Source organism: Danio rerio, chromosome 7 (assembly GCF_049306965.1).
Source record: "Danio rerio strain Tuebingen ecotype United States chromosome 7, GRCz12tu, whole genome shotgun sequence".
NCBI lineage: Eukaryota > Metazoa > Chordata > Actinopteri > Cypriniformes > Danionidae > Danio > Danio rerio.
This window is the reverse complement of record NC_133182.1, coordinates 80030001-80045000: the sequence shown is the minus strand read 5'-3', so window position 1 is coordinate 80045000 and position 15000 is coordinate 80030001. Positions and strand designations below refer to the sequence as shown.

General features: G+C 39.0%; 1 protein-coding gene across 50 annotated transcripts in view; it reads left to right on the top strand.

Annotated features, from left to right (window-relative positions):
* Positions 1–15000, top strand: part of LOC100330629 (receptor-type tyrosine-protein phosphatase delta) — a 334931-nt gene that overhangs the window by 217196 nt on the left and 102735 nt on the right. For all 50 annotated transcript variants that reach the window (XM_073907748.1, XM_073907745.1, XM_073907744.1 and 47 more), the window contains 2 exons: positions 2111–2256; positions 6911–7052. In XM_073907748.1, coding sequence (XP_073763849.1) covers positions 2111–2256; positions 6911–7052 — 288 coding nt within the window. The remainder of the gene's footprint in view (positions 1–2110; positions 2257–6910; positions 7053–15000) is intronic.

Sequence of the window (15000 nt, the reverse complement as noted above, 5' to 3'; positions counted from 1 at the left end):
GGTTGCAGCTGGAAGGGCATCCGCTGTGTAAAACATATGCTGGAACAGTTGGTGGTTCATTCCACTGTGGCGACCTCTGATAAATGCGGGGATTATAGCAATAGTGAGCATGTTAGGATGGGTTTGATTGTTCTGATGTTGAAAAGTGCAAACCTGCATGGATCACCCCAAGATTCCCTACTGAACTACTTAGACTTATGGATGAGCTGTGCTGGCGGCGTAACAGTGATAAGAGACAGCATGTTATTGGACGATGGCTCACAGTGATGTGCTGTAAATAGAGAATAATAGGGGACCCAGAACAGATCCCTGAGGTACTCCAGTGATTCCCATTGAGGAGAGGGTGGACAGCATTATCTGATGGTTTACTGTATCAGACACGTCCAGGAGAAGCAGAATGGATGATTAGAGCCTGGCAAAAGAAGCCGCTTGTTCACTTGAGTGCGCGCGGTGAATGTGACGTCATCGCTGTGTTTGCGGAGGTTTGCTTTGGATGCGCTCGACATGATTTCAGCTTGCGGAGTTCATGCGTTTATTTCAGACTCGAGCAAACAGTGATTTGAGTTGAATATAAACCACTTTGAAGAGATTTTGCCTGAAACAGAAGGACTGTACACATGTCTACATGAAAAAAAAAAACATCTGTTCTTTTTAGTCAGTGATTGTTTATTTTATTTTATTCTTGCCATAATAAAATATGTATTTGTATAGTAGCTCTTGTTCTGCTGTCGTTGATAATTTAATAAACTTTAACAGGGCGATGCAGTGGCGCAGTAGGTAGTGCTGTTACCTCACAGCCACACAGGGGTGGTAGGATTTTGATTGCGAACTGAAGACGGGAGCTGTGGTGGTCAGTTGATGCACAAACTGAAGACGGGGGGGCACTTTTGTTAATTTTTTAGGGACACTTTTTATTCAAGACTAGACAGGGCATGTGCACTGCACTGGTTTAGCCCTATCTGTGCACATGCCTGGCTGTGATGATGTTTGTCACATGAAGTACGCAGCCGCCATATCAAATCAATTGTATCCCAAATAAGATATGTACAGCTGAAGTCAGAGTTAATAGCCACCCTGTGTATTTCTGTTTAACAAAGAGAGGACTTCCTTAACACATTTCTAATCATCTTTCAAATGAAAACTCTAGGTAATCTCTAATAACTGATTTATTCTCTTTGTCATGATGACAGTAAATAATATTAGACTAGATATTCTTCAAGACACTAGTGTTCAGCTTACAGTGACATGTAAAGGCTTCACTAGGGTAATTAGGGTAAAGTTAGGGTAATTAGGCAAGTCATTGTATAACAGTGGTTTGTTCTGGAGACTAACGTCGGGGAGTAACACATACAACTGAGGTTAGGATCCACAAAGCAGGTTTATTCACAGTCAGGCAAGCGGTGGTCAACACAGGAGCAAACAGGTGTGTGAGGACAGTCCAGAATCACAGTCGAATACAGGCAAGAGGTCAGAAAGGCAGGCAAAGACAAAGAGGCTAACAAGGCTAACGGTTGGTACACAAGATAACTAGACTGGGAAACGCGTTGTAATGCTACTGTGACAGATAACAAGACTCTGCAAACTGAAGGGGTGAGTGTGTGGCTTAAATAGTGTGTGTTAATCAGTCTCTGACAATCCTCAGGTGGTGTGAATGTAATCAGTCTAGATGAGGAAGCAAGTGTGAGTGTGACCGTAGTGCATGTATGAAAATGTAGTCCAAAAATGGAGGATTTGTAGTCCATGGTTATTATAGGTGCAAACCAGCGATCTTATGGGAAATGATCGCTGGTAATCGTGACAGAGACAATCCAACACTAATATTGCTGAAGAGGTGAATAATATTGAGCTTTAAAACTATTAAAAACTGCTTTTATTCTAGCCCAAATAAAACACATAAGTCTTTCTCCAGAAGAATAAATATTATAGAAAATACTGTGAGAAACTCCTGAATCTGTTCAACATCATTTGGGAAATAATTGTAATAATGTATTTGAATATATTCACATGGGGGTGAATAATTCTGACTAGTTAAAGCTGTATTTATTTGATGTATTCTTCTTAAATAAGTTATATAACCGTGTATTTCTCTCTTGTTTTATTTGTCCTTTAGCTCCGCCAAAGTTCCTGCGCACCCCGAGTGATCAGACGGGTGTTCAGGGCGGCGTGGCCTCCTTCATCTGCCAGGCGTCCGGCGACCCGCGGCCCAAAATCGTGTGGAACAAGAAGGGGAAACGGGTCAGCAACCAGCGCTTTGAGGTATTAGGTCTATTGTTCTGATGTAAAATGCTCGACAAGTGAATGCTAACGATAGCCACACCCATTGACCACTCCCAACATCACAAGCCACACCCGCTCATTAGCATATTCATATTCTACTAACACGCATGAATGCTCATGTCCTGGGGCCAGATTCACAATATTCATATATTTAGATTGATTATAAAAGCGTTTAGGATGAGTTTTCACTTTCTGAGTCGTTTTGGGGTTACAGAGTTACAAACATTAGCATGATTTAATAACTATTTTTTATAAAAACATGTAACGACATCATGTGTTTTTATGTTTATTGACACATATTAAACTAAGTTAATCATTACTTATATTAATTTATTACATTGTTAAATGCAGATTTCATAGTCAAGGGCGCAGTGGGTAGCACAATCGCCTTACAGCAAGAAGGTCGCTGGTTCGAGTTCTGTGTGGAGTTTGCATGTTCTCCCCGTGTTGGTGTGGGTTTCCTCCGGGTGCTCCGGTTTCCCCCACAGTCCAAAAACATGCGCTATAGGGGAACTGATCAACTACACTGGCCGTAGTTTATGAGTGTGTATGGGTATTTACCAGTACTGGGTTTCAGCTGGAAGGGCGTACACTGTGTAAAACATATTTTAATGTTAAAAACTCAAAACAACTGAAAATATATATAAAAAAAATCCATGAATAAAATAATAAAATAGTTTAAATATAATGAAAGGAGCAGTAACCATTTCAAAAATGCACAACATAATATATTCAATTACAATAAAAACTGCTATATTAAAAAAGCACATTATTCTGAAGAGTATTTTGTGAATCCACCCTCAGATCTCAATAACATGAGTTCATAAAACCCGTCATAACAACCGCATTCATCCAAACATCACACTATTATTACCATCATCATTATTATTATCCTCAAACGCCTGCTCTGCATGGCCGAACGGCTTCCCGGAGCTTTATTTTTCTTCATTCCTCTCTCCTGCATGTTCGGCACAGTCTCGTACGTTGATTTATCAGCTCCTGAATCTGCAGCATGATAAACAAACGCATCATGCCTGAACGCTGATAAGATTTTTATTAATTTCCGCGTCATCTTCCCGTGCGATCATCTTCACTCTTGCTAACATCAAGCAGACGCTAATCGGCTAATGCCACACCCATAGATATACACACTAGATGTTACGTAGACTGCTGTTGTTGTCTATTGGAAGGAATGTGTCATTAGAGCCGCCATCTTGGTACAGGCTTGCACTACTTTGAAATAAATGTGAGACCAAAGTGCTGTCAGATTTAAAAGGCCTGTTTTTAGAGCACGGTAAGCCAAATATATGCTTTATATATGCTTTAGTCTGGCCATCAGCAGTCTGGGTTGGTTTCTTCTGTGGGGCTTCTCCACACCGTAACACTCCCAGATGTGGGAAAGCCAGTGCAGGTGGATGTATTATCCTCCCTTAGTGTTCATTTTGGTCTGATCCATATGTCCTGAACATGAAACATGTCCTGCTTTCTTCAACAAGACTAGCATGAGCCTAGTATTTAGTGCAAGTTGCCGCTAGTTTGCCTTATGGTCAGTGCAGCATTCGACTGCATAAACATCATTGCTAAAACTTTAGAACATAGCATAACAAATTGTTTCCTTGTTCGCTCATTACTACACCCTATAAACAGGTGTTAGTCTTTACTAGGTTTGAATTACTCTAATCCTGGGAGGCATGTACCAATATGGCGGCGCTATTGACGCATGCTTATGGCCCGTATGCCGTATCTAGTGTACATATCTATAATGCACACCTACCTTTTCGCCTTCAAATCTAAATCTTATCAGCATTCATTCCATGCTTCACGCTGCTAGCATTGACGCTAACATGCTAACATTATCCGCATCATTTCCCCTACACTCAGCACTAACGTGTTTCTAACTCAGCGCTAATCGACACACTAGCGCATGTGTGTGAGCGCGTGGTCATACTCGCGTTTCTTTGCGTGAGACGTGACGGTGAAAGAAAAGCGGCAGCGTATGACCACTGGTGTATTTATTCTGTGACGCATCAGAAGTGAGTATACATCCGCTGGACTGCCTCTACTAAAGCTGTGTGTGTGTGTTAGCGTCTTGTGTCGTCTTGCGTGGAGGCTAATCCCCTGTCTGACGGCGTCTGTGCCTGTGGCGTCTCCTCATCTCCATCTTTCAGCTTTAAGAGTGGGCCATCGCTCCCAAAAACATCCCATTCTTAAAGCCCACGTCAACGCCACGTTCATTCGTGAAACGTCTGGCTTCAGAATTAGCATCGCACTCAGACATTCACTGAGCATTTTACACTTCTTCAACATAGCGGAGTGGTACGACATGGAGAACTGCTGCATTGTGCTGTTTAGAGACTGAAAGCTGAATATTGAGGAGAGGGCGGGGTTTATAGTTAGCTCCTCCTCTCATACAAAACAGTTAGAGGGGCGTGGCTGAGCATATGTTGCCCAACATGTGGATTGTGCATTACATGGAGAACTGCTGGATTAGACAGTTTGGAGATGTTAACCTGAATATTAAGTAGGGGGTGGGACTTGTTGTTTTTTTTTTTTAGCTCTTATACCTCTTATATTTTTCTTGCCGCTAACTAACTGTTGGAGGGGCGTGGCTAAGCATATTTCCCCCAATGTGTGGAATAGTTCATTACGAGACAGAAAACTGCTGGCTTCTGTTTCTACTTTCTACTAAAATTGTAAATAAATATTGAGTAGAGGGTGGGGTTTATTTTTAGCTCCTCCTCCTAAATTTTGCAAATAACTAATACATGGTTGGAGGGGTGTGGCCAAGCACATTTTTTTGCCAAACATGTGGAATGTGCATTACGACTCTGGTTTTGTAGACTTGAAACTGAATATTGAGTAGGAGGCGGGGTTTGTTTTTAGCCCCTCCTCTCATATTTCACTCATAGCTAACTGATGGTTGGAGGGGCGTGGCTAAGCATATTTCGCTAAACATGGAAAAGTGCATTATGACACTTAAAACTGCTAACTTGTGCTGTTTCAAGACTTTAAACTGAAACTGAATATTAAGTTGAGGTTACTTGAGTTTACTTTTAGCCCCTCCTCTCATATTTAACTTGTTGCTAACTATTGGTTAGAGGGGTGTGGCTAAGCATATTTCCCTCAACATGCAGATTGTGCATAACAAGACAGAAAACTGCTGGATTATGCCGTTTTAAGACAGAAAACTGAAACTAAAAATTGTGTAAGGGGGCAGGGTTTATACTTTAGCCCCTCCTCTTACATTTCACTCAGACCCAACTAAAGGTTGGAAGGGGCGTGGCTAAACATATTTCGCCTAACATGTGGAACAGCGCATTTCCAGACAGAAAGCTGCTGGCTTCTGCTGTTTCAATATTGAGTAGGGGGCGGGGTTTGTTTTTGTAGCTCCTCCTCTTACATTTGCCATTTTGTTAGTCCCTCTCCTAATATTTTATTTGTAGCTAATGGTTGGAGGGGTGTGGCTTAACAACACAAAGAACTGCTGGATTATGTTGTTTCCAGACTTAAAACTGGATATTAAATAGGAGGCAGGGTTTGTTTTTTAGCCCCTCCTCTTATAATACACTCTTGGCTAACTAACAGGTGAAGGGGTGTGGCTAAACATATTTCACCCAACATGTGAAATAGTTTATTACCAGACAGAAAACCGCTGGCTTCTGCTGTTTCGAGACGTAAAACTTAAAATAATATTGAGTAGGGGGCGGGGTTTTTTTTGTAGCTCCTCCTCTTAAATGTCACTCATAGCTAACAAATGGTTGGATGGGCGTTGCTAAGCATATTTTGCTCAACATGTGGATTGTGCATTACAACAGAACTGCTGTATAATGTCGTTTCCAGACTTAAAACTGAATATTAAGTAGGGGGCGGGTTTGTTTTTAGCACCTCCTCTAATAAATCACTTGTAACTAACTCGCTAACATTTGGAGGGGCGTGGCTAAGCATATTTTGCCCAATATGTAGATGCAAAACGACATGAAGAACTGCTGGTTTTGCAGTTTCAAGACCTAAAACTGAATATTGAGTAGGGGGTGGGGTTTATTTTTGTAGCTCCTCCTCTTACATTTCACCCATAGCTAACAAATGGTTGGAGGACGTTCCTAAGCATATTTCGTTCACATGTGGATTGTGCATTACAACATAGATAACTGCTGGATTATGATTATTTCCAGACTCAAAACGGAATATTGGGTAGGGGGCGGGACTCGTTATTTTAGCTCCTCCTCTTATATTTTACTCGTAGTTAATGGTTTTAGTGTCAGTCCATGTGGAATATGTATTAAAAGACAGAAATCTGCTGGCTTATACTATTTTGAGGCTTAAACATATTATATTTATATGCACATTCTGTCTACGTCACTTTTTACAATTTAAATGTAATATTTTTTTAAATAATTAAACTAAATTAAATATTCGTCAGAAATATCAAACTCTTGCTCTCAGCCAGACTGTTTCGGTGTCCTGTGTTCGTAGTGTCGCGTCAGATGCAGAGAGACTGTGCGTGCGTGCGTGCGTGTACGTGTGTGTGCGTGAGTGTGTGTGCGTGTGTGTGTGTGTGTGTAAGCATGATTCTCCGTCGTCATCTGTGAGCAAAATAAACTGTGGTAACATGTTTTGTCTCTCGCACATGTAGGTGATAGAGTTCGACGATGGCTCGGGCTCCGTGCTGCGCATCCAGCCGCTGCGCACGCCGAGAGATGAAGCCATTTACGAGTGTGTGGCGTCCAACAGCGTCGGCGAGACCAGCGCCACCACACGACTCACCGTCTTACGTGGTACGTCTGCGGTAAAAACACACTAACGATTGCTCTCTTATTGCCTTACAGCTTATCAGGTATGTGCGTGTGTCTGTCTGTATGTCTATATGTCTCTCTTTCTCTCACGCACACACACATATAAACACACATATACATGGATATATACGCACACACATACATAGACACACAAACACATACACACACGCAGTCACAAACACACGTGTGTGTGTTGAAAAAACATTGAAATATTATTGCTATTTAAAGTAGTTGTCTTCTATGTGAATATTTAGACAAATATAAAGTATTTATGTGATTCAAATATGAATTTTTAGCATCACTGTGACTTTGGCGATATGATATCGAAAATTTTATAAGCAATAACATGCAAAACAATTTGATATTTGATAATCGATATAATATTTAAATAATTTGTTATAAACAACAATGAACAAAGCATTGGTATACTGTCTGAAATGTCACGTTTTTACTCTTGCGTAAAGCAAATTAGACGTTTAACAATGTAAACAAACTAAAATACATACATCAATTATCAAGTATAGTTGTATAAAACTAAAAATACCAATAACAATTTGAAAAACGAACACACTTGAGTGGAGGATCTGCTCTGCTGTGTTATCGTTGCTGAATTGATTGCTAATTTTTCAAAAATCGTTTGGCTCATAAATTTCCGCCAAAAGTATTGCAGTCATGGATTAAAAAATAAACACATAAGCCTAAATCAAATATTTTTATTTGTAAACACAAGTGAAGGGGGACAAGAGTGAAGGGGAATGACGGTAAGCTCGGAAAACATTAAAATATGAGCGGATTTTGAAAACGTTTTATTTTGTGCTATGTCGTTTTAATTGTTCATTTACACTCAACTTCAACTTTTGATACTTGACCTGCATTGTTTAAAAACATTATAAAAATGCCAAAAATAATATTATTTCAGTCTTTTAATAGATGTGATAATGTCAGACACACAAATAATTAGTAATAAATCACTCTGCAAATCATTGCAATATGTAAATAATATAATAATTAGATTCTTTCGATAATTTTGATATTTTACCCAGCCCTAATTGTGATAAAAATAGATTAACGATGCAGAAATTTGTAATAATATTTGAAAATACGTGACCTGCATTTAGTTTAGTTTTTTGTGCGTTATAGATTTACGCATATTTTCAATGTTTTTTACAATAGTGATTATTACTGTTCAATATGTAACTACTTCTTTCAAAATATTTGTTAATGTCAGAAAATTTTGTATGAAATCATTCAATATTTTGCAGCCTGATCTCACAAGGAAACAGACGTATTTTACGTTTTGTATTTTTAGTGGCTAATTCGTACAAGTTCAGTCGTACAAAAATTTGTACGATTTTAAAAAGGAGGCGTGGCACATAACCCCACCCCTAACTCTAACCGTCATTGGGTAATGAGCAAATCGTATTAAATTGTACAAATTCATACAAATTAGCCACTAAAGCAAAAAGTTACGAATTGGCGTAAGATTGCATTGAAATTTTATATGTATGTCACGATGAACACATTTACAGTCTTTCGATTCTACGAATGTTACGTAGCTCTAATTGTGATTAACGATGCAGATAATTCAGCTTGTAATTATATTAATAAATCACAACCTGCTACCCATTCACATAGAACACACTGCTGTCAGACTGTGATAATATTAACAATTTACACAGAAAGCGATTCTGTTTACGCTTGTTATTATTCCTTACGCAACTACTTTTGGTAAAAAAATGATATTATTTCAGTCTTTTAATGGATGTGTGAGTATCAGGACACATAAGTACTTTGCATTAAATCGCTCTGCAAATCATTGCAATATGTAAATAATATAATAATTGGATTCTTTCAATAATTTGGATATGTTACCCAGCCCTAATTGTGACAAAAATAGATTAACGATGCAGAAAACTGTAACAATATTTGACAATTTTCTGCAGTATTTAGTGTATTTTTAATCAAATGAAGGTGGTTTTGGTGAACATGCACACATCTGAGTGTGTGTTATACTGTGTTCGTGTGTGTGCTGTGGTGTGTTTGCTCAGTGCAGTGAACGTTTGACAGCGTTTGCGTCCACATTTGTATCTCCTGCAGTAAAGCGTCCTCTGGAACTGTGAAAGCTCCTTCAGCTCTCTCTGACCTTGGAGCTTTTTAAAGGAGTGATTAATATTCTAATTAGCAGACGGGCTTTCCCGCTCGCTAGCTCCGCCATCATCAATATAACTCTCATTTTATGCTACATTTACAGCATTTCTTACAAAGTGGCCTTGTAGAGTCGTGCTGGATGTGTGTGTGTGTGTGTGTGTGTGTTCTCAGAGGATTTTACAGACTTCTCTTTTAATGAAATGACCAAACAGGACGTTCTGAGCAGAATATGCCTCCTCATACACACATCAGCATCATTACTGGATAAACATGTTGATTTTTCTCTTGTTTTCCTCCCTCCTGCTCGCTCTGTTGTGGCCACATCTGCTGTGGAGGCCTGATCAAACCTGCAACACAATAGCAGTCACACACACACACACACACACACACACACACACACACACACACAGACACACACACACACACACACACACACATCAATATACTGTAATAATACTGTCGTGTGATGTTCCCTATACTGTAGTACCGTAGTGTTTCTAATGCTGTAATGCTGTCGTGTGAGGTTGACTTTCTCCTCCAGCTTCACCTGTAATGGATGCAAATGTGGTAAATATGAGCAGAAAGCCCTAAACTAATATTTCTCCATTAATATAAATGAAGTTAGCTGCATGCTAGTAATTACTGCACACTCAGCCGATGGGCACGCAGCATCGTTTGAGCGTGAATAATGACACACAGCTAATACATATTGGGCTGTAAGATATCAGGCTGCGGCAGACTCAAAACAAGCCTCGCTTTTAAGCGTCTTTGCCTGGGTTAAGCCCCGACATACTTTTCTTCCCCTGAAAACGTGCCGTTCAATGGGCCGTGCGCTGTTGTGTGGGAATATGGGTCATGTCTTATTCATGAATGCAGCCACTGAACCGGGACCGATGCGTTCGGCCCTTTCAGGCCCATATTTGCCAACAAGGTCACCGGCACAAAGCATTACACAGCGGAGTAAACAAAAGATCTCCACGCCGGGAGAGAAAGTTGCGCCAAAACTCTCCTCAATGCGTTTAAAGAAAGAGTTGACCTCCAGAAACCCTGAGCGAACTCGACGCTGCGCACGGCAGATATAAGGAGTTTATCAAAATGTTCAAGCTGCTCTTTTACATCACATTTATCTGTGGTTGCAAACGCGATAGCGACATCAAACTGGCACAAAGTACTTGGAAAAGTTTGTCTTTTTTATATTATCTATTTATTTATTTGTTTGTTTGCTTGCTTGCTTGTTTATTTGTTTGTTTGTTTGTTTGTTTGTTTGTCTGTTTTTTTAAGTATGTATGTAGTTATTTGTTTATTTATTTATTTATTTATTTATAGTTTATTAATTAATTAATTAATTAATTAATTAATTAATTAATTAATTAATTAATTAATTAATTTATAGTTTGTTTGTTTATTTGTTTATTTATTTGTTTATTTATTCATTTGTTTGTTTGTTTATTTATTTAGTTAGTTAGTTAGTTTTTAATTTAATTATTTAGTTATTTATTTATTTGTTATTAATAAATAAATAATTATTTTATTTATTTATTTATTTATTTATTTATTTATTTATTTATTTATAGTTTGTTTGTTTGTTTGTTTATTTATTTGTTTATTTATTCATTTGTTTGTTTGTTTGTTTGTTTGTTTGTTTGTTTAGTTAGTTAGTTTTTAATTTAATTATTTAGTTATTTATTTATTTTTTATTAATAATTAATTAATTTTTTTATTTTTTTTATTTTTTAATTAATTAATTAATTAATTAATTAATTAATTTATTTATTTATTTATGTGATTTTCATTTGTTTGTTTTATTTTTTTGTGTGTTTGTTTGTTTATTTATTTATTTATTTATTCGTTTATTTAATTATTTATTTATTTATTTCGTTATTTATTTATTCATTCAATATTTGTTTGTTTGTTTGTTTGTTTTGTTTTTAATTAATTAATTAATTAATTTAGTTTTTGGGGGGGTTCTTTGTTCTTCAGGGGTGGCCAGTTCCTCATATGCATAGTCTGTAAGCATAAACCATGTGTCCCAGTACATGTGCTATAGGGGAATATCCCGTATTTCCACATCCCAATGTTGACATGTATACATTGCATACGCAGCGGACTTGATGTATTTGAGTGTCTCTCGAAAAATGTTGTCTCACCTGCACCGTTAGATGAGATTGTTATGCAGCAAATCTTTTACTGGATTTACATGCAAAGTCAATGCAAAGATGCAATTAGACAAGCTGTGGTGCAAATCGAGTGTATAACACGCGTGAATTGGGCGATTTGTGTGTTTGACAAGCGTCAGACAGCAAACAAAAGTGGGAGCAAACATCTAACAAACGCATCAATGAAACAGACAGAACAGCAGCTTACAGTGAAGGAGGTGGGTTCAAGGATAGAGTTAGGGGTGGGGTTTTAGGCCACGCCTCCTTTTAAAAATCATCCATTTTCATACAAACTAAATCATATAGTTCTCTACGAATTAGCCAACAAGGAAAGTAGTTACGTTTCCTGGTGAGATCAGGGCTGAGTGAAACACAAGTACTGGAACACTGCATTAATTAAGACTCAACTTACAACCAGACATCATATTACCCTGTCAACATATGAAAATCTGCTGCAAGTGACGCATTAAAGCATATAAAGCCAGCGTGATGCACTCAGCTCCTCTGCTTGCAGGATTCTTGCTGTTAGTTGAGTGGGAAAATGAAGAGAGTTCTGGAAAAGTAAAGTGCCACTGGTCGTGGTGGAGCTGAAAGGGCTTGAAATGACCCTGAAGGGGAATATTAGCGTCACGATTTGGCTCCAGGGATGGAGGAGCATCAGAGAGATTAACTGAATTCATTTAGTTCAATGTGCTGTGAACTGATGTCCATTTGACATCCACTCTCAGAGTCAGCCAGAGTCTGTCATCAGCACTTTCCACCGGCGCTAAAGCACTGCGGGCACCTGCGCTCTGTTGTCAAAATATCACACATACGCCTGATGGAACATTAGCATCCACAGCAGCGAGCTGCAAACCACAGTCATACACTAAATGTTGGTGATGATTCAGATGGGCGAATAAAACCGGTCATACTTGACCTCTCGAGGTTGATCTGTTCACGAATCATTAGTGATTCTGCTCATTTAGAGCAGCGCTCATTTATCTTACGTCTGCTTTTAAAACACTAGTGTAGGGTGTAGGTCAGTGGTTCGCTACGTGATCTGTATGACAAGCATTGCCCTCTAGTGGACGTGTGCATGACATGCATTTATCTCAAACGTACAACAGAATGTACCCTAATGGTGGATTCACACCAAATGCAAAAGTATTTAAACGAGTCGTTTACTTATAAAGTCAATGCTAAGAGGTGAATTATTGCAGCATGGCGTGAATGATCTATAATGCGCAGTGTGTTTGCTGCGAAAGTGTGTACTTTACCTCAATAGCAGCTTCGGTGCAAGTTAAAATAAATACACTTAATTAAAAAAAAATTGCATGAGATGAAAAACATCCCATGAGTAAACCCATTTAACTCAGCATAAGTGATGTATTTCAGATTTGCAAAAATTGTAGACAGCGCCCTCTAGTGGAATTATCATCTGAAACGTACAATGTAATGTAGCCTAATGGTGGATTCACACCGAATGCGGAAATATTGAAAGGAGTAAATTTCCTATAAAGTCAATGCAAACATGCAAATAGAGGTGAATTATTGCTGCATGGCGCGTATGATGTATAACGCGCAGTGCGTTTGCTGTGAAAGTGTGTACTTTGCCTCAATAGCTGCTACTTTGCAAGTTAAAATAAATACACTTAATTAAAAATAATTGCATGAGATGAAAAACATCCCATGAGTAAACCCATTTAACATGGCATAAAGTCTCCTACACACCGGGACGTTTTAGCTTGTGTTTATCGTCAGCGTTTTTCAGTGTTCAAACCGAAGCGCTTTTTACTGGCGTCAAGCTGAAGAGTTTCCTAAATCACTCTTTAGACATTAGATGGCGCTACACAACTTTAAGCTTCCGCTTATAACACAGAAGAAGAGGAGGAGAGGAAGTTTGCACATTTGTTTATAAAGTTACTGGTGACTCGAACAAGCATAGATAGTTCAAGCAGCAGCTCCAGCTCAAGCGATGAAGAAATGATTAGTGTTCACAGAGCAATAAGCAGATAAACGTTCATATCGCTTCAGGGCATCTTCTTCAGTGTGCGCTCGCATTGACAGTTTAGCGCTTGAGCGCCTCCAAGTGCTGTTTACAGTAAGTTCAGCAGCTTCGTGCACGTGACCTAAAGTGCCGATCTGATTGGTGGAGAAGGTTTTGACGTCGCGTGTCAAAACAAAAAAATGAGCATGATGCGTTTTTTTTTAAATGACGCTTTTGCGCCTGGTGTTTTGCGCGTTGGTGTGCACAATCACATTGACGCCCTTTATTTAGTTGCGAGGCGTTAAACGTCAACAGAAAACGCGAGCAAAAAACGTGTCGGTGTGCACGGGCCTTAAGTGATGTATTTCAGATTTGCAAAAAAATGTAGACAGCGCCCTCTAGTGGAATTATCATCTGAAATGTACAACATAATGTAGCCTAAAGGTGGATTCACACCGAATGCGAAAGTGTTTAAATGAGTAAATTAAATATAAAGTCAATGCAAACATGCAAATAGAGCGAATTGTTGCAGCATGGCATGATTTAGCCATAAAGTTAAAATAAATGTCCTCAAGTTAAAAATTTGCACTTGGTGAAAAACATCCCGTGAGTAAACTCAGTCTAGGTGATGTAGAATGCAGATTTAATAAATGTCGACAGCGCCCTCTAGTGGATTTACCATCTGAAACATACAACAAAATGCACCCCGAGTCAGCGGTTCTGAACAGTGCTCCTCACCATCCCCCACATTTTGTCACATTTATGTCTCTCGTTCAGCTTCAGAAGCTTGTTCCAAATGATCAAAATGCCCTACAAAGTTCACGTAAGGCGAAATTTGTCAATGATTCCATTTCAATTTACAGGGCATTAAACTGTGAGGCACTCTCGTAATTACAGTGCTAATCTTTGCTTTTAAATGAAGTAGGCTTCCAGGGGATAGAAAGCAGTGAACACTATGTAGGGGACATATCAGTTCCTTCATAGAGCGCTCTTCCATCGAGTCAAGAGAGACATGCAGGTTGTGAGGACCAGGGGCCTCATGTACGAAGACTTGCGTGGAAATCTTACTAAAACATTGCGTACGCACAAAGCTGTAAATGTGCGTACGCAGAAAAAAATTCAGATGTATGAAACACTGCGTACGCCGAATCTCACGCATATTCTTTTGTACATCTGAATGAACGTGAAACTGAGCGCAACATGCACGAGCACAAAACCCCTCCCTGCCTCCTCCCCCGTATGAATATGCTAATGACTATGCTAATGGAAAAACCCAACGAAAAAGCAACGGCAAAATCAAGCAAAAAGAGAAACTTTGAACAGAATGTGAAATGGAGGTGCTGCTTTCGGAGGTAGACCGGAGAAAAGCGGTGTTATTTGCAAGTTTGTTCTCCGGAATTAACAACAAAAGAAAAAAATAGAGTGGGAGAGTTTAGCTGATACGGTTAACACAGTTGGGTCTGAACATCGCACTGAATGCATTTAAAACAGAAATAGTGTGGTTTATAACTGAAAAATGTTGCAGTACCCTAAGCAGTCTCAGTGGCGCACCTCATAAGAAGCATGTGATCTTGTACTGACACGCTCGAGCATAAACTCGGCTCGAATCCAGCGTCTGATATTCTCTTTCTTCTTTTTTTCCCCGCTACATATCAGA